Here is a 27,953-nt window from a genome sequence, read left to right on the forward strand (position 1 = left end):
GGAAATGAAAAAAGAACAACGCAAAACTCTAGAAGCGATTGGTTTAGATTCCAGAGAAGTCCTCCTGCTTCTTCTACTGATGCAAAAGCTGATGATTATATAGGTGACTGTACATGAACCGGGATGACTACAAAACAGAGAAAAACAGCAATGTTTTGAAACTCTTATAAAACCACCCGTTTATTCGCCCCTAACATACGGCATACCTTAGACAACTTTTCCTTGATCTACTTAACAATAAAAACATGCTAAACAAGTTTCTTTTGAGACTGCTTTAGTATGTTCCTTTCACATCATCAAGTGAGAATAAAATTATTTAACAATTATTGTACCATTTACTTGTTCCAAAATAACTTTAGGGAGTAAAAATAAAAGTTGTTACTTGATCTGTTATATTTTGCAAAATTTTGAGACTATTACTTGACCTTGAGTTTACTTAAAAAACATGTTTATGAATTATTTCTTTCAGTCTGTTACGACTTTTAGCTCAAGTCTCATTTTTTTAAATATTGCTTGTAGTTACTAAAATGATAGTTATATTATGATTAGAGTTTTCAATATCAAGGATGATAGAAATGAGTTTTTGGACAAGGTTTAGCTCCCAGCATTGGGTATTCATCTCATAACTATCTATCACACACACTGGAAGTACTTGACTAACATCTCCTTGTGCAACAGTACACTCACAGTGGCCATGAAATCAAGCAAGTCAACCTATCACTTCTTTAATGAGCTGCTCAAAATATTTTCTTCCCTTGAAATATCCAACGGAAGACTTGGTTACCATTCCTTGTTACATGTAAGACGTAAAAGCAAGCAGCTCCAGATTTCTGCACATATAGGCTTCTGCGCTATTCATCAATCTCGTCTAGAAACTAGCATTTGGCACGTGCTTTGACGCTACAAGTAGATAGCAACATAATAAGTTTAATTTTGCTTTTGCAGTTGCAGACAAGTCTGTGATGCAACCCATAGCATATATACTTGATCCCTGAATTCAGTATTTGCATGTTCTGTCAACTAAATATAAACAGAAGAATATGAAACCTTCATACTTAAGGACCTCAGCATTTCTATGGCCAGCCTTCTCGAGTATTTCAATCCCTGTTGATTGCTTGTTTAACTTAGTGTTAAAGTATTGGTGTAAGAAAAAGAGAATTTATTTGTTGCAAGATTCATAGATAAATACGAAACGATTACCTCTGTGTTTCCATCTGAAGTGTCATCTTGGAGTACACGAGACGTGGGTATAATGGATCTTTTGAGTGGTTTACTTACGGTGAAGCAGATAGTGAAACTGTGGCCTGAGAAGGGCTTTGGATGGCGACAGACCTCATTTCTGTTTTTTTAAGAACGGAACCCTTTTCTCTGCGATTTCCTTACGTATTTAGGGTTCTCGAATTCTTCTTTGATACTGAATACTATGCCATTCTAATGTCGAACTATTTTACACTAGCACATTTCCGTACGTTCGCACGACTTCTACGATTCCTTCCTTTCTGCTTGTCACTCAAGTTAACAATTGGTTCAGCTTCAAACAAACTTCAAACAATTGGAACAGCTTCCCGTCATTGCAACACGCCGCGGCTTTAGCTAGATGTTCCCTCACGTATCAAAAGGCAGTTTAAAAGTAAAAATTTTCATGCAAAAAAAACAACAACAATAACAACAATAAAAACAATTCAAATTTATCGTTGCTAATGCTCTACTTCCGGCCCGATCGATCCCTTCCGTAAATCACACTTCCTGTGTGGAGTCTATTGTTTTCCTATCAACCAATCAAAAAAATTGAATTAATCGGTTCTCCTAGAGATCATTATTTGACGACTATACCGCTGGCAAGGAGACAAATGACCCTGGGCTCGAGATTGTGATAACGTTAGCTCGTGTAGACAGCGGTCAAACGTTGGGCATGCGCTAAGGGATTAATTTTGATTGGCTGCAAGCCAATTTCCCGAGCATAATTTCAGAGGAAAACATAAGAAACAACCGCTGTTTTTCAAAATAAGCGAAAGCAAATAGAAACGTTTATAGAAATCTGTCAAAGGAAACAAAAGTGGGAAAAAGGAAAACTCGGAACTTCTCCAAAATAAAGCTTATTCAAGTACTGGTATCCTTTTGATCTTTCATTCCTTTTTTTCGCTTTACCAAAAAAGTTGTGCGCTTTTAAAACATCATGACTTACTGGCGTGTGTGGTTGTTTGTAACTCGTGTAAGACAATTTGCCTCAGAGCCACCCAGTCAAACACAGCGGCAAAATGAGTGCGCATACTTGTCATTTACTACTACCACCGTTGTTATGAAATTTCTCAGTTTAACTACGCTATTTGACCAAGCAAACACTTTATTTTAAGCTTAAGATTTAAGACTTATGGATGATATCGGCAAATCAAAGATTTACTATTATCAAAGTGTCAAACAGAGGACAAATCTTGATAAAATTTCACCTGGTGGTGTGTTGAATTTTTCCTTCCTTTCACCAAATAAGTTTTTTGCTAAATTTCTTGCTCAACCAATGCCGAACCCGAAACACAATGAATAAAACAAGTTGGGTCAGCGGATGACCAACAAAGAAGAACCCAAGGATGGTCCCAATACTCTGCGTTGGATTTCCGCTGTAGTCTAATTTTGAATAAATATAAGGTTGACCTAAGATGTTTGTACCCCCATTCGCCCAGTAAACTACAGTAACCATGATGTAGACAGTAGTAAAAAGCATTGGATGAATTACGTGAAATAAACGAAGTGGAACTGTTCCCAGTAAAGTCTCGATCAAAATAAAAACAGTATTGAGGATTTGAGTGGTAACTATCAATCCATCCATTTGAAAACCAGAGTAGTCCCAGTTTGTTGCAGTAATGAGTAAGGCCGTATTTGCAGCAATGTTGTATATTACCCATAATGCTTCATGATAACGAGACATAGGAAGCTCTTGCATAACTTCCAGCGGATTTACCGAAGCTTTAACCTCCTCTCGACTTCTAGCTTTCTCTCGCGTGGAATCTCGAGATTCTGACTTCGCGCGTGTCTCTTCACGCGACTTATCGCGTGTATCTATGTCTGATGAACGCGAAATTCCTGAACGAGATCGCCTCAATGGAATTGGTTCTGGACTTCTGATTTCATATTCGCCCTGTCTGCATTCGCCTCTGTAGTACACCGCTGTTATTACAGTGGATAATACGAAGTATAATGTCACAAACAAGAAACTCCAGTTGGTGAGGTAAATAAACCACTTGTGATTTATGTTAGCTGGGTGAAAACCGCTGTAAATAATCCAGGCGAGGCAGTAAACAGCAACTATAAGGCGGTATGTGAATATCACGGAAACATTAAACCACTGAAACAGAGAGGAAAATTTCCTTCAATTTTGAAGGGTTTTTCGGAAAGAATAACTGTGATATACATAGTTCTTGTTAACTGAGTTTGAGGTCCGCACTGTAACTCAAGGACTGGGTTTTTTAGCCCGGATTTATGGCTCAAGTGCGAAACGCACGGGCCATAAATCTGAGAGCAAAAAAAAACAACATTCCTTACAGCAAGTACCGAGAATACGAAGTTAGTAACATATTTATTATATTTCTGGTCTTAAATAGAGGGGGAAGATTTTAATTCAAACAAACTAGCTTTTGAATTTACTGGGCTATACAGTGAAAGCATGCGAGTTTCTAACCTTTACAGGTTGGCTGTTGCTAATCAAATCAGTGAGTTGTGAATAACTGTTAGCAAATTCGGTTAAGTCGGGTACGGTAACCAACATTTGGTACTTTCTGAAATTTTACAATTGCATAAGAATTATATCAGTCAAGAAAAGGCTCTTACTTCTTGAAAGGATATTAAATATCAGGTCACGCATATCCAAATAACTAATTTATTCATAATTATAGCTGGAGAAGGAATGGTAATCAGCTGAAAACTCAATCGATCGCGTGACACATCATCAAAGTTGCGTACTAATTGTTAATGGAGTTTTCATGGTAATTTTCGAGTGAAGCCCGTTTTCAGAAATAATTTGGGTGAAAAATTGGGCGCTAACAAACGCGATTGAAGTACATCACGACATTAAAAAAAAATCAAACGATGTGTTTTCGTCAAAATTATGTGGATTTGTCACCTTCTGTGAACTTCTGGTACCAGTAGATCTTTCACTCTTCCAAGCCACGATTATTTAAGACGGCGCTTTGTTGCCTTTTGGTTTAAGCTAGGTTTATGAATGTGCTCTAGACCTTGGACTATGTACATTTTATATCTGGATACTGTTAGTAAAGTTCGAAAAAAAATTTGGACGCTCGTCCTTGAAACGAAATTGAAATGAGTGATGATACTTGAAAACTTCTGGATAAATTGTGTTGAAGCCGTAAATCCAGCGAAGCGTCGAAAAATATACACATAAGTACTTTTATAGTTTAATTATATAGTGAAGAGTTCCGGGTCGAGTATATCGTTTTTTAAAGTATAATCAAAGAGGAAAGTAATGGAAGTGTCGAAAAATGAAAACAGTTAAACCTCTATATGTACCTCACTGATCGATCTCTTTAAACGACAGCCGATAATTTAATGAGAACTGTTCTATATGCTAAATTTAAAATCAACAAATTAGAATAGTGACTATCAGAGGAAATAATCTAATGGTATCTCAAGTAAAAAATTCGAAATCCTAGCGATGTTTGGACACAATATTGTAATTAAAACATGTATATGGACCTTAAAGTTGATTTTCGAAATACTAAGATCTACCGTTTTCAAAAATCTCTCCCGAAAAATGAATGAAGTCATACGAGCGAAATTATTTGCTGTCTTGATTCAGACGATTGAAGATCGATGAATCTGTTCGAAGACTTAACAGGAAACCGCTACGAGCTTTAGTGCCGACATTACACACAGTTTAAGTGAAAGTATTCTGAGATTCTTTAACTGGCTATCTGAGTTCAGACTGAGAAGTATGTACTCATCTAAAAAAAGATACAGAGTAACAAGAAAAAGCCGATGGCTGCTCATGCAAATACACGAACAATGGCGACATTTGCTGATACTCGAAATCGATGACACTCTTACCGGGGACTCGGCAAAATCGCCAGAGTTTGAGTAGATTAAACGGAATTGTATAAGTTGAAATTCTTCCTTGAAGTCTTGAAGCTCCGTTCTCCACATTTCATCAGGTATATGAGACTAGCAGAACAAGAGATGCGACCTTGTTTAAAACCAACTGACACATGTCTTAATTCAATGGCGTTACACTGGACACAAACAATTCCGCAATGTTATGTTGATTTGCCTAACAATGATAATGGCATCTCCCGGGTGACTCATCAAGTCTGTGACCACATGCTTGAAACACCGGCACGCCACGGAATGGCTTTACGTCATTCCCGTGTTGTCCTTCTCAACATCGGCTTCTTGCATAGTTTACAGACTTCTTCCGATCTGTTGTTTTGTCAGTAAAAATTCAGAATAGAGGTGAAACAGAGGATAGCTCGTTAAAGATCGTCAGAAAACAAAAAAAGACTCAAAAATTAAATTGCAGCTTCAAAAGACCACTTATGAAAAAAAAAGCCGACAAATTGACAGGAAGTTTAAAAATATTGGGCCATCCTAGGAGTATAAACTCTCTAGTGTGGGCCGCACTAAGAGCACGTTTCAGGCTTAGTAAAAAGATAATCTCTGACTGAACTGATAAAAGGAAACAAAAATAGACGCAAGTTTACATATTTTCATTCTTTATTAATTACCTACTTTTTCTTCGCATAAAATATTCAACGACATTGAAGGACAAGAAAACAGTTAGGTGATTTACCCCTTCACACCCTAACATCAGTATGCATATTCTCCATACTTTTCTTCATACATTTTCTAATAAGCCGGCAAGGAGAATTTGTTTAACAATCATAAGGTTCTTTAGTTAATTATCACTTCCTTTATTCTCATGACGTTAAAGTTTGATTCATAGGTGATATTGTAAGGAGAAATTAGATGCTGGTCACCCTCAGGGATTAAAGGGTTAAGAGAACCGTTTTGGTCCTATAACCATATGAAATTAAAATCTATTCATAAAATTTCTGATAAAATTAAACTTAGTCATTTACTACGGACAAATGTTAACCCTTTGACACCTAAGAGTGACTAGCATCTAATTTCTCCTTACAATATCGCCCCTGAATCGAACATAAGGGTCACAAGAATAAAGGAAATGATCACCAACTTAAGAAGCTCTTGATTGTTAAACAAATTCTCCTTGTCAGCTGCAAAGGAAATGTATAGAGAACAGTATATGCATCCTGATTTTTGGATGTAAAGGGTTAACGCCGATTACTTAAAAAGTTGTGCTTTTATCTGTGCATATATGTTTGTATTTATTTTCTTCACATTCTTCAAGAAACGCGGTATGGTTATACAAAATCAAGACAATTTGGTTTTTTTTCAACTGGGTTGATGATAAGCAATTGTTGGATGAGGTTGAGCGCGATATCATGAATTATTAATGCAGAGCGCTGAGATAACATGTTAAAACCGAGACAAAATATTTTTTTTACTACCAAGTTTTTAAACACTTCTCTCTAAAATTGCAAAAGTTCAAGAAAACTACACAGACATGCGGCTTGGAAACTAGGTAGACGGTGAACTCGAGATGATAAATTGTATATCGATTGAATGCTCTCGACCAATCAGATTTTTCATGGTAAGTGTGATGCATAATGATTAGTGGCGGCCTACGAAATGAGTTTCAAAGGCTGACGATTTGAGCATTAGTCCTTTCCCCTTTCGTTCTGGCGAGGGGCGGACACTTTAAAGGTCAGCTTTTGAAACTCTTCACGATGGCCAATTTACATTTATCAACCCAGATGAGGAGACCTTGTGTCTTGTAATACCCCACCGTTTAATAGAGACTCGCCACCTTTATTTATTTATAAAATCAGTATGTCGAGAGTTAATCTGCTACAAGTTTTCAACATCACGACCAAGGAGATATAATGTATTTCAAACAATACTTGGAATTAAATGTTTGTCTCGTCACATTTTTTAATCACTAAATTGTACTACAATCTTGCTGAAAAGCGATAGGAATAAATATTGTAATGAAGTCCTGTTAATATAAAGCTTTCGGTTACGATTTATTGCCACATTTCAGGCCCAGAAAACAGCGTAGTTTGTACAAACCGAAAAGGAGACTTTGAACCACAGGCTGCCCAACTAGAATAAAGCCGCACACAAGACCGATTGAAAAACCCGGGCTGTTGTTGTAATCTATGTAGGAATAGATGTATGGCTCACCACGAGCGTTAGTCGCATCAACTGCCCAAAAGATAACAGTTGTCAACAGGTAACAAATACCCAAGACCAGTGGATAGACAACGTGGAGAATTCTGACAGGAACGCAGCTCAGCATTATGTCTGCAACAATCATAACACTGTTTATCAGATGGGTACTCACATCTAGACCACTAGTTGTGCCGCCAAAAATTAGTGTCCAGTACAAAAGGGTCACCATAATGGCGGTATTGGCAGCAATGTTAAAAACGACCCATAATCCCTTGTGATACCACGACATCTTCACTGCGGATTTATGGACACTATCGCCCAGGCCTTCTCCTCCCTCTGCGTCACTGTCATGATTGCCAATTGCCTTCATTTGCATGTCCACCTGGTTGTTTGTGATTCCAAAGTGATGCAGAACGCTGACAACAGAAGCCCACAAGAAATACATCGTCACAAAGGTAAAAGCCCAGTTTGTCAAATAGATGAACCATTTTTCTGCGCCATTAGCGGGATGGAACCCGCTATATATGATCCAACCCAAGCAATACGCGCTAAAAATACAGCGATATGCCGTCACCAGGGCAGCTGGGAGCCACTAAGGAAAAGAACAGGGGAATGTGTGAATTATTGATATCAATACCCAACGAGAACAAATATTTTTGCCCTCTCACGTGACGTGCAAAACAAAGAGCTCAAATGAGGCTACTCTCTCGACTGAATAAATAAATTAAATAAAGTGAAATTCATATAAAGCCGAAGGTAAACCTCTAAGCGCTCCACATTACGAAAGAGGGAGAAACAAACAGTTCGAATAAACATTAAGTGCTTGAAAAAAAAAATAGAGCTTTGAGTGACAAATAATTACTCTTCAACAGCGAGTTTTATGACGACACACTTGAACATCTCTCACACCCACTCATGTATCACTAAACAGTGGTTAATATTGCCACAGGTTGACAAACATTTTTTAGATAGTCAAGTTCTTAATGAAGAAAATTCTCACACATAACAGCTACTAATCTACAGTGAACAGCTCACCAGCAAATTGATAGATCACCTAATATGTTTAAAATGCTCTTTGCCGTAATCAAATTTAGGAAGTGAGGTAGAGCCGACGTGCAGATAGGACACACAGCGGCACGCTGGGTTCCATCCGCTCCTAGATTTTCACCCATAACTCCAATAGAACAGAAACAACCTCACTCGGCCAAGCGATTTAATGAAACAATAGAATTAGACCATTTCTGCTAAAATTGTTTGCTTTAAATATTAGTGTCAAAGTTATGCGAAATCGATCGAACAATAACACGCTTGAAAACAAACAACTGGTACGAATATCAACAGGATGTAGGAACACGAACATTGAGTGCAAGGGGCTGACATCAACACATAAATCCCCCTGATGGAAAATTTATAACGTGGCAAATGTGAGAGCTAAAGGTCAGCGATCATCCACTGAACCCTTCGGTCAACTTTTTGACTTAATAACGCTAGTTATTTATTCACATTCTTACAACATCCATGAAATAACTTAGATATGCACTCACCAGTGATCGGATGAAATCTTTGGCGTCAGAATGATACAATTTGACTTGAGACAAACGAAACTCGTCGCGGCACATGATGGACACTTGGTCAGTAACTACTAAATAGGATTCAAGTATACACCAACTCTCTGGTTTTGATGTGCGTAAACAAACTTCAATTGTCTCAATGGTAATACTGTACTACAAACGGTTCTTTGACGTCATGCGCCAAATGCGCATTTCCGGTTCCAACCCAGTCTCTTCATCCACAGGCATCTCTGATCTCCAGCCCATCGGAGTCATTTTGGCTCTTTATCAAAGGTATGGTCGCCATAGAGCTGTATATGAACGGAATTCGTGGGATTCCGGTTTTAACTACGCATGTTTACATTGTTTAGTTATTGCTTCCGGTTGACTTCTGCGCGTGTTCAAAATAAAGCACACGGTCTGCTACGCTAGCGGAAGATGAAAAGAACTCAAGATGATAAGACTCATTGTAACTAGTTGAAAGAGTAATTTTTAAACCAGAAGAAAATAACGAGATCTTTTCCAGTATGCCCTCCGGTGCTCCTGGAAGTTTGGAAGTGAAAGAAAAGGGGCTAGGGGACAGGTGATGGCCTTTTACGCAGCTTTTACGCTGTTTAAGAAATTTGACAAAAAAAAGTCCGGCAGTGCTGACTTGAGTGGAACAGTCGAACTGCCAGACGTTTCAGTTATTGGCAGACCGTGTCCGGCAGTGTTCGAAGAAAATTTTCTAAGTGTCACGCTTGTATCTCTTCGTACATTGTGTACAAGGTCGGTGACAAAGACAACGTTCGAACTTTTCCACTTTCTCGAAGCGCTTGAGGATTCTAAATAAAGGTAGAAAATTATTCAGGGAAAATTGGGGTATTTCAAATAGAAATACGGAGTTATTTAAGGACCGTGTCCGGCCGTTCCATTGAAAGTGGCAAGCACTTAGATGGCTTCGCTCGCTGTATACAGGGTTAGCGAAAAACATCAAGTTCGAAATTTTTGGCTACCTGGAAGCGCTTGAAGATTTTAAATAAAAGTTGAACAGTGTCGTTTAAATATTTTTTGGATTTCGAAGAGAAATATGGGAAAATATCGGACTGACGGACGTTTGGTTATTTTAAGACCGTGTCCGGCCGCAGGACGCTTAGTCACTTCGTATTTGGCATGATCCGTGATCCAGTCCGTTTGTTTTGAGTATTACCAAAACAGCTTTACGCTTCCAAAACACCGTGACTTACTAGCTTGTGTGCTAGTTTATAACTAGCGCGAAACAACTTGGTTTTGGCAGCCCGAAAACACGCCACTGTTTAGGACATGGGCAAACGCACATGCGCAGACATTTGACCCCTGTGTGCAGAATCCCTCACCTTTTAACCCTGTAGGTGTGTAGTGCTTTGGACGAGATACAAAACAAGAATACTAAACAAGATACTAAACAAGAAAATATTTCTGTAAACGTCGCGATTTAATCAAAGATGCAAACTTTGGACACCAGTCTACCTTAATGCAGGAACATAAAAACCTATAATTTATTTGTTCTGGATGGAAATACAGAGTTTCTACTGTTCGATTATTGACGACTTCTCATCCTGTTAAAATGACACCGCAGTGTAAACATTCCGAAATTCCACAACTGAGCCAAAGGAAGCCCAACTAGTGCAATGACAGTGATTGCTAGAGCAGTAATATATGGTTTATGCCCATAATCTAGGAGTGGATAAATGTGGTCTTCGCCATTGGTGTCAGTGCCACCACTCTGCCAATACACCACTGTAAATATAACGTATATAATTCCATACAGCTCAGCGTAAACCACATGGAAAAGACATACGGGAATTGAACTAAGACAAGTTTCTATCAACATAAAAACCGAGTTCATTGCATGAAAAGCTATATCTATTTCATGAACAGCGCCTCCTGAATATAAAAGACTCCAGAACACTACTGTTACAACAGGCGCAATGTTTGCAGCGATGATGTAAAACAGCCACGTGACTTTGTGATACCATGTTTGGCAATAATCTACGGTTACAACAACCAATGGAATCTCACTTTCATCAATATCTTGAGCTTGTGCCGATGCTTCGATTTGTTCAGTATCCTCATAAGAGTCATAATACTGTTCTTGCTGCGAACCATCCCCTGAGTCACTTGATTCAGGAGTCACACGTTTGGTATGTGAATAAGGATCTCTCTGTGAAGACGTTTGTTCCTCTGGAGTGCACGCATGCCCTGATTCATTATCCATAAGTTTACCATGATGATGTGCCCAATATATAAGAGAAGTAAGAGTGCTGCACACAAAGTAAGTAGTCACGCACAGAAAAGACCAGTCTGTTAGGTAAATGAGCCATTTCCAAGTGTTGTCTCTGATAACACTGTAGATTATCCAGCTAGCGCAGTACAGGGTAACCAAGAGTCGATATCCTACAACACATGATACAGGGAGCCACTGTGGAAACAGGAAACAACTCAGGTTTATTTTTCAATTTTCGAGTCAAGTGGCCGTCGCTCTAATGCAAATTCGCTTGACGGGAGACAAGTGCGATGGCGGTATACAATACGTGCCTGTCACGCTCGTGCCTTTCCATGCGTCAGGGCCTGTTCAACAGACTATAAAAAGAATACGTGACGGGCATTTGGTTCGGTGCTAAGCCTGAACGATAAGAGTGAAAAAGCCGTTCTTCCGCAATAACTTCTGCCTTAACTGCCTCTTAATTTAGCTGTAACATCAAAAAATGCTTGGGCTTGTTCAAGACTCGTAAGTTTTATGATTTTAAGATTCACAAAGCAATTGCAACCCCAAAGTAATATGCTTTAACATGTTCCCTTTGTCAGGGACAAGTACGAACACTAATTATAACCGGCATATTTACCTCTGCCCTTTTCTTTCGGCATAGTTTAACGGAGTAAATTTTATCAGGTACAACGAGCATATATTACTGATAATATTTTCCGCTTTACAATGACTCGCAAAAGGAAAATCTATGAATATACGAACGTAAACAGTTCACCCAAACATCCTCACCGGCGATTCAGCGAAGACTCTGCCATTGGGGTAACTCAACCTGAAATTCCGTAGACGAAACTCTCTTGTGAACACATCCATTGTAAGCGACATCGACGACCGCATGCTGTTATACTGATCTTTCCATGAGAGTCACGAGTTTTTGTCACAAGCATTCAATCATCAACGGTTCAGTCATTTTCTGTCACGCAATACGGACGGCTACCGGATGTAAATTTGCATTAGCAAGCATGCACACGAGAGCTCCTCTCTCGCGTGTTTGCCGTCGTGGTCTCGTCGAGGACGCCATTTAGTGAGTTTCGCCGTCGTGTCGAGAACGTGAGTATTTTGCATCTTGTTTTGACATGAAAAACGTTGTAGTTGATTCCATTTCCAGATATACTGATGGGGATGTTTATAAACATCATATTTTTGGTGTTTTTGTTGTAAATGACTTCAAATAGGAAAAGATATTTATAAATGTATTCATTGTGTATTTGTTTGTTGTTTCAGTCGCCATCCATAGATGCTCCCGCGCAAACGTTAACTACTGCGAGGAAAAGTAAATCAGTGTAAGAATTCTTATACTAATCAAGTGTTCAAATCGATTAGAGAGAAAAAATAGAAGGATAAATTGATGTTAAATAAAATTTAGACAACTCGATAATAGTCCATTTTACAGTTGTGTGCTTGGTTGCTAAGCCTTTGAACATGAATGAGTCTAAGGGTGACCTTGTTATGATACAAACCTTGTTGTTTTTCAATTGCAAATTACTTTGTTATCATGCTAACTAGATACTGGTCTCTATCACAACAAGGTCACCTTCAGCCTCACTCCAAATAAAAGGCTTGGCAACTAAGTACACAACTGTAAAATGGCCTATTGTTGTTTACCTCTTGTTGAGTTATACTGTAATTAAACATTTCAGTCCGGATTCACATATTCCGTTTTATTCAAGAATTGATTTTGATTATAATCTTCAGGAAGCCAATAGTGTGGAGTACTGTACACGACGAGATGTTATGCAGAGAAATATTGGTTGTAGATCCCTTTATTGGGACGAAAAAGGGTACAGTGGCAAGAGGAATTAAGTGGAAAGAGGTCGCCGAAAACCTTAAAAAAAATTCAGCAAGGTTACTCTAAAGTTGACAAGCGGGCAGTCCGAGATCGTTACAACCTCCTTTCAAAGGAACAAAAAAACTGAAAAAACTGAAAAAACAAACTGAAACGAGAAAAGAAATTGGAATCGAAACTGATATTAAAGAATTTGAAATGGCATTAGAAGAATTAATTGACAAAGAAGATGCAGCTGAGACCGAGCAGAGGGTTGTTGATGACCAGAAGAAAACGAAGGACAGTGAAGACAGGAAAAATGCTGAGAGCGTTCGAAAGAAGGCCATGGAAAGACTTGGACAAACACAGAAAAGGAAAGCAGACGAGAGTGAAAGCGATGGGAGAAAAAGGAAGAAATGATCGAGCGGCAGCGACACAGTGAGCTTTCTGAGAGAGAAAAATGAACAGGCACAGGAAATGCAAAAACAGGAGTTGGAGTTGAGGAAACAGCAGCTCGAGGTTGAGTCAAAGAAGCAAGATAACTTCATGCAGATGATGCTAAATCAGCAGCAACAGCAACAAAGACAGATGCAGGATTTTCTGGCTCTGATGAGTATCCAGACAAAACAGCAAAAGGATTTGATGCTAGCCCTTGTTTCTAAGTTAGTAGAGAAGAAATAAAATATGTAACCACCATGTTGTAATCGAAAAGGGCAGTGGTGGTAGCACAAACAAAATTTGGGTTTACAAACTTAATTTTTAGCTGTTTTGCTGTTGTTATTGTTTATAAATCAGATAAGTTTTTTTGTTACTTGCTACGTAGACAGTAGTAAAGAATTTAATAGTCTACCTTGAATTTACACAATTTACAATTGCTGCCACTCAGTGAAGGTATATAGTTTAACTGTATATCATCACTTCAAAATGGTACTGTTGTTGTTGCACTGTAGTGGTTGCACTTTTAAATATTTTCAAAGAAAATGTTGTGTTGTTCATCACACATATCTAGATAAACATTTGAAACATCTGTCTGGAGTAATCCTGTGAAAGAAAGACAGATGTTGTATTAAAATGATATGGATTTAACATTTCCATCTCTCTTTTAAACTTTGAAGTCATGTGATATAAAAAAATTTTTGATTTTAGTCAATAAAAATTTGCACTGATCAATAAAAAGTATGGTCATAAAGTGAAATCCTATACAAAATACTCTTCAAGGGTTGGGGGATCTAGATCAAAAAATTCTGAAGTTTGAATTCCATTAAAGAAATTAAGGGCACTGCGAAATAGAGCACTGAAATGTACGTTTTCCCCACGGAGCTTAGACCAATTTTTAAATTCTTATGAAAATCCATAAATTTAAAATAGTTCACAATTTTAAGCAAATGAAGATCATCGCAGTATATACTCAACTTAAGCAGTTGAGAAATAAGGCCTGAAAAAAATTCAGGCCTGAACGGGAATCGAACCCATGACCTCTGCGATACCGGTGCAGCGCTCTAACCAACTGAGCTATCAAGCCAACTGGGAGCTGGTCAATTGTGAGTTCGTTATATATCCGTAGATGGAGAAGGTGTGATAAGAATACATGAAAGTCATATATTTGTACTGCGGAAAATACATTTTAAGCAAATGAAGATCATCGCAGTATATACTCAACTTAAGCAGTTGAGAAATAAGGCCTGAAAAAAATTCAGGCCTGAACGGGAATCGAACCCATGATATATGACTTTCATGTATTCTTATCACACCTTCTCCATCTACGGATATATAACGAACTCACAATTGACCAGCTCCCAGTTGGCTTGATAGCTCAGTTGGTTAGAGCGCTGCACCGGTATCGCAGAGGTCATGGGTTCGATTCCCGTTCAGGCCTGAATTTTTTTCAGGCCTTATTTCTCAACTGCTTAAGTTGAGTATATACTGCGATGATCTTCATTTGCTTAAAATGTATTTTCCGCAGTACAAATATATGACTTTCATGTATTCTTATCACACCTTCTCCATCTACGGATATATAACGAACTCACAATTGACCAGCTCCCAGTTGGCTTGATAGCTCAGTTGGTTAGAGCGCTGCACCGGTATCGCAGAGGTCATGGGTTCGATTCCCGTTCAGGCCTGAATTTTTTTTTCAGGCCTTATTTCTCAACTGCTTAAGTTGAGTATATACTGCGATGATCTTCATTTGCTTAAAATGTATTTTCCGCAGTACAAATATATGACTTTCATGTATTCTTATCACACCTTCTCCATCTACGGATATATAACGAACTCACAATTGACCAGCTCCCAGTTGGCTTGATAGCTCAGTTGGTTAGAGCGCTGCACCGGTATCGCAGAGGTCATGGGTTCGATTCCCGTTCAGGCCTGAATTTTTTTCAGGCCTTATTTCTCAACTGCTTAAGTTGAGTATATACTGCGATGATCTTCATTTGCTTAAAATGTATTTTCCGCAGTACAAATATATGACTTTCATGTATTCTTATCACATAGTTCACAATGTCGCCAAAGAGCCATTCTACCGATTCACGCATAGCACTCATGGAGGAATTGAAGGCTTGCATGGCAGGAGTTAGAACTGCGTTCCTGAAGGGAACTTGCAGGTGGATGCAAAGAGGGTAGGCAGGGTCACCGTAAAGGCACATGGGTTGACCAGTGGAAGAAAATGCAAAGCGCTGTAGATCATTGAGTAGTCCGGAATCTGCCAACATACCGGCATCGTGTTTTCTTCCTTCTGCAATAAAATTGAAAACCAAAACGGCAAATTCATAGTCAGAACCCAACATTACAAACATGAAGGGTTTTGAACACTTAGCAACAATTTTATTTGAGGTATATTCTGAACCACAGACTTACCTACAGACCCGTACATATTTGCAATCATACCATTAGGCAAGGTAAATGATTGCAATTTTAGTGCGTGAACCCGCTTGTGACCATTGTAGACGACTCTTTGTAATTCCCCGGGACGACAGATGGGTCTCACAGTTCCATCTATGAACCCTATACAGTTATCCAGTGCTGCACCTTTGTTATGGATAGCTTCAGCATACCTCTCCAGACTCACAGGATCTAGAATTGTATTGTTCCACTGACTTATTCTATGACCATGTGTGTTGTAAATGTGATACAAAACAATGTTGTAAATCATGCTCAGCTCTGGTATTGGTCGCCCGAAACGAGGTATCAAGTGAGAGTAGCGACAAGGGTAAGTCAGTCGCCTTAACAGCAAACAAAGTCCTTCTATTCCAGGAGCTGTTGTGCCTTGGCAAAAAAAATGTTTCAGGAATATCCAATGATTCTGCTAATCGGGGAATTTCATTTTTCTGAAGCGAAATTCAGATTTGCATTCCGTATCATCCATCGCATCCAAGTCGAACATTTCGTACTCTTCGTATGGAAATTCTGGATTCTTCGAAAAGTTTCCTCCATACAACAAAACAAATTCATCATCATCGATCATACCATCGTTATGGCTTTCCAAGAGAAGATTCCTAGCGTCTTTAAAGGATGATATTGCTGTTATAAAGCGAAAATATCGGGATCGCCGTCGTACACGAAAACAATACCCGCTCAAGTATTTTGTTTTTGGCGGGCACGACGAGAGTCGTCCCAGTCTTACTCTTCCAGTGCCGTCGCCGTTCTGGCTTCCCGTCCTGGTATCTTAAGGTCCCTCATGTTTACATCGTCTCAGAGCCATTGTGTGTCGGACTATTGGGGTTTGTACTGAAGATCATTGGGTTTGTATTGTTTCCTTATTCGGAACTGGTTAGCTTAAATGACCACCACAAACCGCATAATATCAAGCCAAGCTTTAATAATTATTCGATCTAAAAGAATACATTTATTATTTGCAATCAGAACAAACGCAAATCAGGTCTTTATCTCGTAGCAAAATTAAAAAACTTCAATGTGAAATTACTTCTGTGACGGGTCGTTACAACAGTGTCACTTTACAAGTTAGCAGATTCTCCAGGTAAGCGGATTTAGACAGAGAAATAATAACAAAAATAACTTCTTTCTCATTTCGATTCTGCTGAAAAACTGATTTTAAACATAATAACCTAACGCTTTTAAATTAATTTGTAGAATTAAAGTCAATCACGATTCTCGTCATCGAATGAATCTATCAATAAGAGGCAACGCCTACTTGATAAACGGAACATGTAGTGGGGATCATCCAACCCTCCCTCTCACAGCGAGATAAATAAAATCTCTTACAGAGTGGTACTAATGCTAACAGACGTTAATTAGTTTTTTTATAATAAAAAAAAACTGATTACAGTGTAAGATAGAACAAAACAATACATAGCCTGCGAGCAACACCTCATTAATAGTACTACAGGACGTGCGTTTCTCCGCCCGTGAGAAGATGAGACGAGTCACCGGAGTCGGGGAGACTCCGAAATCTCTAAGATCTCTCAAATCTCAGAAAGCAGTTTTAGTAGTACTTTTAAGCGAGTTTTTGTAAATTTACCAGTCAATTAAGGCATAAGATGGCGATTTTTATCCTTATTTTAAAATACCCCTATTCAGTGGAACTTGTATCAGGCGGTCGCTCTGTATCAAGCGGTCACCCTGCCACTCCCCGCATGTGACCGCTCAATACAGGTTCAAATACACCAAAAAGACATAATGCTTGCGTTGAAAGAAAAAAAAGCACGTAAGTTGAATCTATTGGCATTCGAAGGCACTCCGAAATTTGGCAAAAAAAATACAAGCCTAAAACCATTAAGGAGAAATGTCCAGTTCCAATTCAGGTTCTTTTTTCCGGTTAACTGTTCAAATTAGTCGATTCCAAGAGCGGTTCAACTTCAAGCGCAGCTCGTAAAGTCCAAACAGAAGCAACTGCGACATTGCATTACCAACAAAAAGAAACAAGCAAATAATTATAGCAGCCCTCTTTGGATGTCCGCTGTAGTCAAGAGCAGGGTAGATGTACGGCTCGCCATATGGATTTGTTCCCCCACAGGCCCAGTAAATAATGGAAAATATCATATAAACAGTGATGAATATGATTGGGTAAATAACGTGCAAAAACTTGATCGGAATAGAGCTTACCATGATGTCGATAACAATAAGCACAGAGTTCAGAGCGTGCGAATTCAACGTTACGAAGTCAAAATCTCCAGGTTTGTAGACTAGGCTCCAAAACATCACGGTCACTGGAAAGGCAATGTTTGAAGCGATGTCACAAATGATCCATGATACCTTGCAAGCTAATGGAAGTTGTGGTTCGACACTGAATATGAATTGTTCGTCATCAGAGTTATCATCGCTTTCACTTTCTTCCTCGTATTCTTTGTTACTTCCGTTAATGGTACTTCCGTTACTGTTACTTCCGTCACTGTCACTTCCGTTACTGTTGGGCTGTACCGTTTGGTAATAATACACAAGAAACGCTTGAGTGACAAAATGTAGATTGATGAACGTGTAGCTCCAATTCGTGAGGAAGATCAACCATTTTAGACCCTGGTATTGCCTCTCAATCACAGCAAGTACTGTCATTGCTGTAGTGTATAGTGCCAGGACCACTCGGTATACAATAAAAGCGCGGCCGGTTAGCCACTAAGATAGCAAAAATTATAACAAAAAAATAAGTGAAGCGCCTCGTAAAAACTTACACAAGTGTAAGTGTGTTACGAAGTTCATGAAAGGAAACAGGGGACTACTTAAACAACATAGAGCGGACTAGCTTAACATGAGGAGACTATCAAATGGCTGCCATGTTGTTAATTGAGAGCGAAGTTACTTATTTCCAACTTAAGCTGGAGCGTGTCACTTGAGGCATGATACAGAATTGTTGCAAGCCACTTCATAGTAGGTATATTTTCCATTGCCTAATTTGAAATTTTAAACGACCGAAGGTGGTACAGAAAATCTACAAACTTGTTGAATTAACGATGGAAATCTGCCAATTACTTTAAGTTAGTCACGAGGTCTCAGAAATGACTCAGCTGCAGATCAGAACAAGAGGTCATTCTGCATCAGATGTCAATTAACTAGACGTACAGCACCGGCTATTGATGATGAACTTACCATTGACGAAGAAAAATCAGCGATATCTGCATCACATGGCCATAGATTTCTACGACGAAACTGGTCTTTCAAAGATAGGCACATGATTTGTTTTATTCGTAAAAGCTCATGAACCTGAAACCCGAAACTGAAATGAATGGTAATGAGCCTTTTTGGACGAGTCTTTGACGTCATCAAAGTAACACAACATAACTTAACGTCACTCGGTACGAGTCGGAGGATTATTTTTGGACTTTTGTCAACTCAATGTCATCGTGCTGAAAATGTCAGGAAAGTTCAGTGATGCACAATGAAATGCTTTTAGTGACAGACGTGTGAACAACGAGAATAACCACAATTACTGATGTTGCTCTCTGTTCCTGCCTGAGCGGAGTTCATAAATGTTTCCACACTGTTTACAATGCATGAACCTTAGCTGATAGGACTCTATGGAAGCAAAAACTGCATTAAAATACTGTTCAAAATACAAAATCATTCAATCTAACATCGCGTTTTCTATTAAGATAGCGTGACAGTTTCAAACGACTCCTTAAAATTGTGAAATTGTGAATATTTAGCTCTTCTTTTGGTGGCTGGACCGCTATATAAATGGCGTTTTAAACCATCCTTATCTTTGAGTATTTTCTGCTTGGCAAAATCAGAATGGAACAAACCTTGCTTAATATATTTTGGCTTAGACGAAGTCACTTATAGATTTATAAATTGCAGATGGATACGATATGAATTATCTGTTTTGTAAGATTAGGATTGATAGGCTTAATCTTAAAATCCACGCTTGCCAACATAGCACATCTAAGAACCGGAATCTAGTCATGACAGGTTAATTCTCCTGCTGGATGGCATAAAACAACGAAAAGCTTTTCGCGGAAGGCAAAAATTGCAATTGTATCCCAAGTTCTTGGCCAAGTGTTCCTTCTTTTTTTCCTCCATAATATAATACGTTAGATTTGAAGTGACGGTCACTGTTTCAAAAAAATGCTAATCAGGTGACGTTGATGACGTCAGAAATAAACGATGAACACCTGTTTGTCTGTTCTTGTTATCATCATTTATTTTTCGTTCGCATTATTTCAATATCACAACACTCCGCTCCTCTGTATAGCGCTACTATGGCCCCTTGATCCGTTCCAAATCAGTTTGTCGCTTTGTTTTCGAGTGTCAAGTTATACTGCACAGTTAGCACCTAACTGTTCCAACTGACACTGCATGGCGCAGCGAACAAATTGATGCTCACTGAAAATTGACAACAAATCCGATACCTGAGCCGAAGAAGCACTTCACTTCATGAATCCGGAGTTTACCGAAGACTGAGTATCCATAAGGAGATAATTTTTTATCTTTTTTCTGATGACTTATACCGTGTAACTTTTTTATTCGTACGAGAAAATAAGAAATTTATGGCGGCTACAGCAAGACGAATCGGACTATCGACCCGCTTCGGAAGAAAAACATCGAGAGAAGATGACAGTAGCAATTGTAAGTCAAGAAAAATCAGTTCTGGGAGGCAAATATCACGGGAAGAAAATATTAATACTTTCTCTGTCAGAAAATCATCTCGAGGACTTCAAGAAGGTGAAATTCACTGCCAAGCGGCTTTGGAGGCAGCGTATTCTATTTCACGACCAGAGGCACATAGTTCATTTGATACAAAAGGAACAAGAATCAGACGGAAGATATCAGTGTATGCGCGTCCAGAGTCACTCGAAAGAGAAGTTAACCCGCAAGGGACAAGATGGCAAGAATTTTTGATGAGATATGAACCGATAATATTATCCTCTTTGGTTTTGTTGATTGTGTCTGTTTCTCTATATATCGTGTTCGTTGAAAGACAAAGTTTGTTTTCAAAATAAGAGACTTACTCGGTGATTAAAACCCCTGAGTTGCAATAATTTTAATTACACGTTCTTCCAAAGAAGACTTCAAATGTTTATTGCTGGATTACAAATCATGTGATCTGTTCTACCAAACAAATTACTCAAAATAAAAATTTTTAGAAGGAAAAAAAAAGTTCATCAGTGCTAAATAAAAAATCGCTGTAGACGCGATGATTAATTTCCTTGTAAAATCAACACAGTCTGGTCGCGAAACACAAAAACCAAACGCAAATAGATATTTCTTTTTATTTAGCTCATCAACTGAGCTGACATTTAGGAAAGGTTTGTTATTAGCAGACCGAATGTTCAGACCCTCAGACCGTTTCCTGGCAAATTGCTCTGTTCGTGTACGTTTTTTTTTGGGGGGGGACCCTTTGAATAATTATCGGAAATTTCCATTTTGCGAAAAATTCGGGCAGCTGAACATCACTGAACTTGAAGACGCTTTTAGACGTAAGACAAGTTGTTGATCTTGTCCTTTTCAGCTACATCTCATTACGATCTCTGCCAACAGCGATGCCGCAGACAAAACAATCAAGTAATCCGCATAACAATAAAACAATGACCGATGAAAGGCAAGGAAAGAACAAAGGTATTGCTATAAGCTCGTTCGATGCTGATGCAGAGAAGCAATCAAGGCAAGCTATCGACAGAAAAGTGTTGAATAGCCAAAAAATAATATCCTGAGGTATGAATTTCAATTATTTATTGCCTGGGGGAGGGAAGGGGTCGAGGATTTTTGGAGGGGATCACATGGTTTTCAGGGGTACGAGGGGGGGGGGGCAGTCGTCGCTAACAGAGTATGAAGGGGGGACTTTTAGGAAATTAAAAGCCAATGGGAGGGTCATAAGAACACTACAGAGCGTATGGGGGGGGGGGGGGGGAACAGGTAAATTTTTTGGCTCAAAAAAAAATCCTCAAACCCCTGTCCCACTCCCTTACGCAATTAATCATGCTCGGTCCCTCAAAATTGTAGAAATTTTCAACACGTAGTTGAAACATTTGTTAGCTCAGATGAGGGCAGGTGCGCACTGAATGGTGTATGCTGTATTTCCCTCGATCATCAAGCACCATGCAAAGTTCTGCGGTTTTCTTCACACATTGAGCTTATAAAATTTCTGTAAGAATACATTTTACCTCTGTTAGACTCGATTTACGTTCGCTTTGACACACTGCATCCGTTAACGGCATGTGACGTCAAAAGTTTCTCATCAAACTTGATTCCAGTGTCTTCCAATAAAACAATGACCGATGAAAGGCAAGGAAAGAACAAAGGTAATGCTATAAGCTCGTTCGATGCTGATGCAGAGAAGCAACCAAGGCAAGCTATCGACAGAAAAGTGTTGAATAGCCAAAAAATAATATCCTGAGGTATGAATTTCAATTATTTATTGCCTGGGGGAGGGAAGGGGTCGAGGATTTTTCGAGGGGATCACATGGTTTTCAGGGGTACGAGGGGGGGGGGGACAGTCGTCGCTAACAGAGTATGAAGGGGGGACTTTTAGGAAATTAAAAGCCCATGGGGGGATCATAAGAACACTACAGAGCGTATGGGGGGGGGGGGGGGAGACAGGTAAATTTTTTTACTCAAAAAAATTTCCCTCGATCATCGAGCACCATGCAAAGTTCTGCTGTTTCCTTCACACATTGAGCTTGTAAAATTTCTGTAAGAATAGATTTTACCCTTGTTCGCTTTGACACACTGCATCCGTTAACGGCATGTGTCGTCAAAAGTTTCTCATCAAACTTGATTCCAGTGTCATGCCAAGCGTTATATAAAAGTTTTTCATCAAACATCTATTGTAATACAGCAGTCTTTGAAAGTAATCCATGCAGTATAGCTTCAATTCACTCTGTGCCCATTTTATAGCCGATCAGAAGCAACACTAAAAAAAAATAACGCCTTGGTCGCCCACGTTTTCCCGCACTTTAGTTAGTCTAGTTGTTTTTACTTTGACTCAGCTCTTAAGGTGACTCCTCAGAAAAAAGAAATTATCCAACAATTTTTTTTCAACTTTCTTTAAATGTTCCCTACCAATGCTTGTTTAGAAAAACAAAATAAAAGATAGGTTATCGTGCTTGTTTAAGAGATATAATGGGCCAAACCTATCCAATTTATGCCTGTATTGGCACTAATCACGCGCGTCATTTCATAGCTTCAAAGTAAATTTTGCGCCAACTAGAAGCAAGGCTTTTTACAGTAACACTTGATAGGTACAAGGTCTCAAACGAATGTAAAAATTTTATATACATTTTGAGGACAAATCGCCCAATATTAAACGACTTCGACCTAAAGAATCGTGCATCGAGTCGTCGCTTAAAAGGACATAATTTGCATCCGCGAGTAACGGGCTTCGTGCACGCTAAGTTATATCTTATTATTCCTTCGATTACTTTCTTATTTAATTTCTCCAATTTAAAGGGAATAATTTGAACACCGAAATTATTCGATAAAAAAATATACGTAATCGTGCTCATTTAAGAGCAAAAGACCACCGTACCTCTTTACCTGGTCCACTGATTGAAAACTAATACAATGTTCTCGGAATGCGCGCGCGCTTATCAGCCTGATTTCGTGATTTTTATGCTCAGTACAGTGGATTTTCCTCTCCTCTGATTGGCCATTACGATCACTATGGTTTTGAATTTGGTTTTACGACACCCAATCGGAAGACGCTCTATACATTTGTGGCTTTGATTCTGGTACGAAAGTATGTGTAAATTTTTAATGAAACTGCATTTCGTGAACTTTTTTTGCGGGAGTCAAAACAAAAATTGCTTTCCAGAAAGAACAGACTTGCAGTATATCGGACTAATCCATTTTCTTTCAAAAACAATAGACTATGTTGTTCAAAAGACGTCTGGTCACTTGGATAAACATTCCTCTTTTGTTTTTAAGATACCTAAAGTAAGTTTCATTTAATGCTGAGACAAAAGAAAGTTTGAAGAGTGGTGACTCCGGAATTTAATTTACAAACATTATAAACCAAATAACCGACTCCCTGAGAAACAAACGACCTTGATTGATTGAAGTTATACAAAATGTGGAGAACAGTTTCATGTGAAAAGTTGTTCTCACTGAAAATCTTATTTCAGTTAATCTGAAATCGCCAAAAAAAGCGTCAAAATACAAACACGAAAAGCCTTGCTATTCTTGGTTACGTAGGCGACCTTAATCCGTTACCAGGCAACTGGTGACAAACGAATAATTGAAAGATCAAGAGTCTACAAGTGACCGTGAACTCATGCAAACCAAACTATTTCTTTCGAGGCACTGCAGTTGAACTGCAGAAACTTCCCTTTTAAAGACAATTTAGCCGCGAAGAATACTGAAAAAGAACGGTGGAAGATTGAAAATAAGACGAATTTTGTTTGACGTGTCAGGGAATTGAGCAAATTCCAGTGTCGTAGAAAGGCACGATCCGCACTGTTCAGCAGCGTGCAGATGTTATTCACGCCATTAAGTTCCATCACCGTTGATCGTTGATTCGATTTTAAAAACTGTTGTTTAAAGCAACTGGTCAGTGAAACGAAACTCAAAATGGCAGAAGAAGTTCAAGAAGGGCAACAGTTGAGCGACAGCGACAAAGCAGCCGAAAAACCAGCTCAAGACAATCCTGATCAAGAGACGGAACAAAAAAACGTGCAGCTGACTTCGTCAGGTAATAACTTGTTTATGAATCTTACTCGAGTGCTTTTCATTATTGTATTTATTTTTGACAGACTTATAAACACCATATCGAAAGACCGATGTTCGGCGTTTTTGTCTGGTTACGCAAGATCCATCGCGAATATTCTTAACTTCCTATTTCCTCGTAAACGATGCATGAAATTTATCAAATATCGACAGCCCTTTCGTAACGTTCGATTTGTTTTATGAGACCGTGATTGTGGTTTTATCCACGAGTAAACCCAAAACCCGAAGTAGCTGGTGAAAAGCTTTAAAAACCACCTCGAATGTTTCGATTACAAGGTTGCTTGCAATATAAACGATTGTGCAAGCGAACGAACTACCTCAACAAGGCAGTTTCCCTTAGATAATTCAATAAATCAGACTTCATTGAAGTACATAAAAAATCACGAAATGAAAATCAAGAATTTCAGCTTTACTTATCAGCATGAGCAAATTGTTGTTATGAATTGTATAGCTTTTATATCAAGATGGAAACAGGCAAAACTCTATTCTTTTAAATGCCTACGTTATAGTAACTACCTCACAGTAGAAGTACATATTATTCACTACTTTTATTTTCTCGGTCAATGGCTTTGTTGTTCCTGTCTAATATTTAGTTGTAATTGGGATTCTTTACAGAGCCACCACAAGGTAGTGATCCTGTGGCACAAGAGGAGTCCAAACCAGAAACAGGAGATAGCTCAGCTCCACAGGAGCCCGTCTCCAATGAAGGCGGTACAGAATCATCTGAGAGTGCAGAGCCTGTGAAAGATGCAGGTGAAGGACTTGCTGTAAGTGAGGAACAAGGAAATCAGAGGGAATCAGAGGAAAACACAGCTGAGGAAAATGAAAATAACATTATTAAGAGTGAGGAAAATTCAGAAGTACCCAAGGAAGAGACAGAAGTTAACAATGATGGTGAGAAAAAGGCAGTGTTACAGGAAGGTGATAATGTGCCACAAGAGGAAAGTATTGCTCAAAAACCTGGTGATGAACAACAAGCTGAGGTGAAACCAGAAGAGAAGAGGGAGAAACCTACAGAGGAAGGAAACAAAGAGGAACAAGGTGCAGTCAGCCAGGAGGAAAACAAGCCAGCTGATGGAGAAAGTAATGTTCAAAAACCCAGTGAGGAGCAACAAGCTGAAGGAACAGCAGCAGAATCTGAAAATAAGGATATAGCAGAGAAGCAAGAAAATGAATCAAATGGAGAAAAAGGAGATGCTCCTGACATAACCAATACCAATCAAGAAGAAGCTACAGAGGGCACTATAACTACAGAGGATTCTTCTCAAAAACTCAGTGATAAGGATGAAGCTGATGGAGCAACTAAACCAGACATAACACCTGTAGAGACAGACAACAACAAAGATAATCAGATAGTACAAGCAACTCCAGAGAATGAACCCACGGATGTGAAGCAGGAAGAGGTTTCAGAGGAAGCTGACAAGCCTATGGAGAACCAGGAACATATTCAGTCAGATGCTCCACCCACAGAACAACAGCCTGCTGTGACAACAACACAGATTGCTACAATACCTGCAAATGAAGCACCACAAACCAAACAAGATGAACTTCAAGAGGAGAACAAAAAATTGAAACAAGATATGTTTACAATGAAACAACAAGAGGATGCCTACAGAATCAAAGTCCTCAGCTTGGAACAAGAAGTTGGAAAGTTAAGAGCAAGAAAAATTGACAATAGAAGTACAGGTGTGTATTTCTTTTTCATGCAGGAAAGTAGGACAGCTGTGGGCCTAAATTCATCATAGACTCTTTACAGTTCTACTAGGTGAATTGAACAAACCCTGACTCCTAAGGTCTCATTAGTAAATTTCCTTGCTGTCTGCCCTACAATTCTTATGATGTTAGATCAGAGAATTTGGTATTGGATCAAGAAATAATTCTGTAATTGGTATTTTTTTTCTATTCTCATCACTTGCCTGTCTAATGTTGTATTGATATGCTATGAATAAATTCTGTCCTAATCACACATTGGAATTAAAGGGTTAAAGAAAAAATCTGCTGTGACTCACATTTATGTTGGAAAAAAAATTACCAGAGACTCATAAAGGAAAGCCTGGAATAAAATCTTATTAACATAGTCTAACACCCAATCTATAAACTAGGAAAAAGTAAAATGAAAAAATTTAATGTGATGTCTTTTTTTTCTTTTGTTGTCAGATTCACTTGCCTCAGACTCAGACAGTTACTTAAAACAGAAATTGGCAGAAACTGAGAGAGAACTAGATACAGCAGAGAGGAAAGTGAAGGACTTGCAGCTGAGACTGAAACGATTTGCTAAAGATGATCAGATTAAGGATGAAAAAATCTTCCAAATGGAAAAGGAGGTCAAAGAATTATCAGAACATATAAAGAAATTAGAGCACTCAGTGGAGGATTCCAAAACAGAGAACAATAATAATGCAACCCTACGGGCAAACCCAGACAAAAATGATTCAAAAGTTTGTATAATTCTCTGATATTGAAAATTGTTTTTATACTCATTTTTATTTATTTTTTGAATTGTTATGGTTGACTATAATGTTGGATGTTGAATATTTAAATGTGCACAAATGAACTTTTTTTATTGACAAAGGCATTTCAATACGATATTCATATGACTTGTGTATTCTGTAATTATTAATATATTGACATGTTATTTTCATCAGTTATTTGAGGTTTGTTATGAGCATTATACTCTAATTTATGTTGAGGAAAAAGAAGAATTCTAAGTTGAATTCCTCCAACAACTTTAATTTGTACATTAATAGTAGGCAACCACATTTCTTTTGAGGCAATATACAGATCACAAGCATTTTCTTATACAAGTAGACAGTAAGCAGGATTTTGTCATTCTTGTTTAGCAGACATGTAAGCCTAAATATTATTTTTTGTGAATACACTATTTTTGATACATGTAAATACTTTTTTCAGATAGCTTACTTTGTACAATTGTCACAATCTGCATACCTGACAACTAAGTTGATCTGACATCTGGAATGTTTTACAGGATTCCTGTAGTAGACTTGACTCTTTCTGAAATCCAAACATCTCATTTCTCATTGACTTGAAAAAGGAACAAAAAATAATGATGAAAATCAAAAGCTTTTGTATATAATTCCTCAAAAAAAATCTACATTAACTTATTTCTTTCTAAGGCCCTAATGGTATTTCAGTATATATACCATTTTATATTTTAATGTCAGAGTTACACAGGATGCCAAAAATAGTTGAATGTGTTTGATACTTATTGTTTGATGTTCTGTTTTAAGAACACAGTTTTCCATTATTACCTAGTAAACTCCACTAATCACAGAACCACAAAGACTGACAAAGTATCCATAGAATGGATGACTGCACAAGTAACAACCACATCAAGTTTCACTTAATCAATTGTTTTTTCACTCAAAAATTTCCATGTTGTTTCATGAGATTTAATTAAATCAATGAATGAAGAGCCATGTCTGGTTTGGTGTCAGATTCTAAAAACATAAATGTTGACTCATGT

The 27,953-nt window shown here is 38.4% G+C and overlaps 5 protein-coding genes and 2 pseudogenes across 10 annotated transcripts; 2 read left to right on the forward strand and 5 right to left on the reverse strand.

Moving 5' to 3' along the window:
* Positions 1–2,326: 2,326 nt before the first annotated feature.
* Positions 2,327–5,371, reverse strand: LOC113685293 (protein rolling stone). Of its 2 annotated transcripts, XM_089208388.1 has the most exons (3): positions 5,056–5,257; positions 3,674–3,770; positions 2,327–3,340 (listed from the first exon to the last, which is right to left on the reverse strand). In XM_089208388.1, the coding sequence occupies exons 2-3, from the start codon at positions 3,758–3,760 to the stop codon at positions 2,477–2,479; spliced, it is 951 nt and encodes a 316-aa protein (XP_089064514.1). In that variant the 5' UTR covers positions 3,761–3,770; positions 5,056–5,257; the 3' UTR covers positions 2,327–2,476. The 2 variants fall into 2 exon arrangements, with proteins under 2 accessions (XP_089064514.1, XP_027058584.2); XM_027202783.2 differs by lacking the exon at positions 3,674–3,770 and having other exon boundaries at positions 5,056–5,371.
* A 1,502-nt stretch (positions 5,372–6,873) lies between these two features.
* LOC113685295 (protein rolling stone) lies at positions 6,874–9,010 on the reverse strand. The gene is made up of 2 exons (XM_027202785.2): positions 8,802–9,010; positions 6,874–7,849 (listed from the first exon to the last, which is right to left on the reverse strand). The coding sequence occupies exons 1-2, from the start codon at positions 8,874–8,876 to the stop codon at positions 7,103–7,105; spliced, it is 822 nt and encodes a 273-aa protein (XP_027058586.2). The 5' UTR covers positions 8,877–9,010; the 3' UTR covers positions 6,874–7,102.
* Positions 9,011–10,241: 1,231 nt separating this feature from the next.
* LOC113685294 (uncharacterized) lies at positions 10,242–12,602 on the reverse strand. Of its 2 annotated transcripts, none has more exons than XM_027202784.2 (2): positions 11,824–12,602; positions 10,242–11,247 (listed from the first exon to the last, which is right to left on the reverse strand). In XM_027202784.2, the coding sequence occupies exons 1-2, from the start codon at positions 11,926–11,928 to the stop codon at positions 10,366–10,368; spliced, it is 987 nt and encodes a 328-aa protein (XP_027058585.2). In that variant the 5' UTR covers positions 11,929–12,602; the 3' UTR covers positions 10,242–10,365. The 2 variants fall into 2 exon arrangements, with proteins under 2 accessions (XP_027058585.2, XP_089063652.1); XM_089207526.1 differs by having other exon boundaries at positions 11,672–11,939.
* On the forward strand, positions 11,949–13,547 carry LOC113685270 (uncharacterized; annotated as a pseudogene). The gene is made up of 4 exons (XR_016187027.1): positions 11,949–11,954; positions 12,049–12,141; positions 12,316–12,374; positions 12,787–13,547. The product of XR_016187027.1 is annotated as an uncharacterized LOC113685270 (transcript).
* A 1,540-nt stretch (positions 13,548–15,087) lies between these two features.
* On the reverse strand, positions 15,088–16,657 carry LOC149044970 (uncharacterized; annotated as a pseudogene). Its single transcript, XR_016187028.1, has 3 exons — positions 16,653–16,657; positions 15,716–16,515; positions 15,088–15,593 (listed from the first exon to the last, which is right to left on the reverse strand). The product of XR_016187028.1 is annotated as an uncharacterized LOC149044970 (transcript).
* On the reverse strand, positions 16,657–22,098 carry LOC113685292 (uncharacterized). 2 transcript variants are annotated; one of them, XM_027202781.2, is made up of 3 exons: positions 21,910–22,098; positions 18,899–19,025; positions 16,657–18,427 (listed from the first exon to the last, which is right to left on the reverse strand). In XM_027202781.2, the coding sequence occupies exons 2-3, from the start codon at positions 18,980–18,982 to the stop codon at positions 17,642–17,644; spliced, it is 870 nt and encodes a 289-aa protein (XP_027058582.2). In that variant the 5' UTR covers positions 18,983–19,025; positions 21,910–22,098; the 3' UTR covers positions 16,657–17,641. The 2 variants fall into 2 exon arrangements, with proteins under 2 accessions (XP_027058582.2, XP_027058581.2); XM_027202780.2 differs by lacking the exon at positions 21,910–22,098 and having other exon boundaries at positions 18,899–19,867.
* Positions 22,099–23,797: 1,699 nt separating this feature from the next.
* LOC113685283 (uncharacterized) lies at positions 23,798–27,902 on the forward strand. Its single transcript, XM_027202771.2, has 3 exons — positions 23,798–24,434; positions 25,085–26,155; positions 26,627–27,902. The coding sequence occupies exons 1-3, from the start codon at positions 24,314–24,316 to the stop codon at positions 26,923–26,925; spliced, it is 1,491 nt and encodes a 496-aa protein (XP_027058572.2). The 5' UTR covers positions 23,798–24,313; the 3' UTR covers positions 26,926–27,902.
* Positions 27,903–27,953: the final 51 nt, after the last annotated feature.

This window comes from Pocillopora damicornis, chromosome 5 (assembly GCF_964200805.1).
Source record: "Pocillopora damicornis chromosome 5, jaPocDami1.2, whole genome shotgun sequence".
Lineage (NCBI taxonomy): Eukaryota > Metazoa > Cnidaria > Anthozoa > Scleractinia > Pocilloporidae > Pocillopora > Pocillopora damicornis.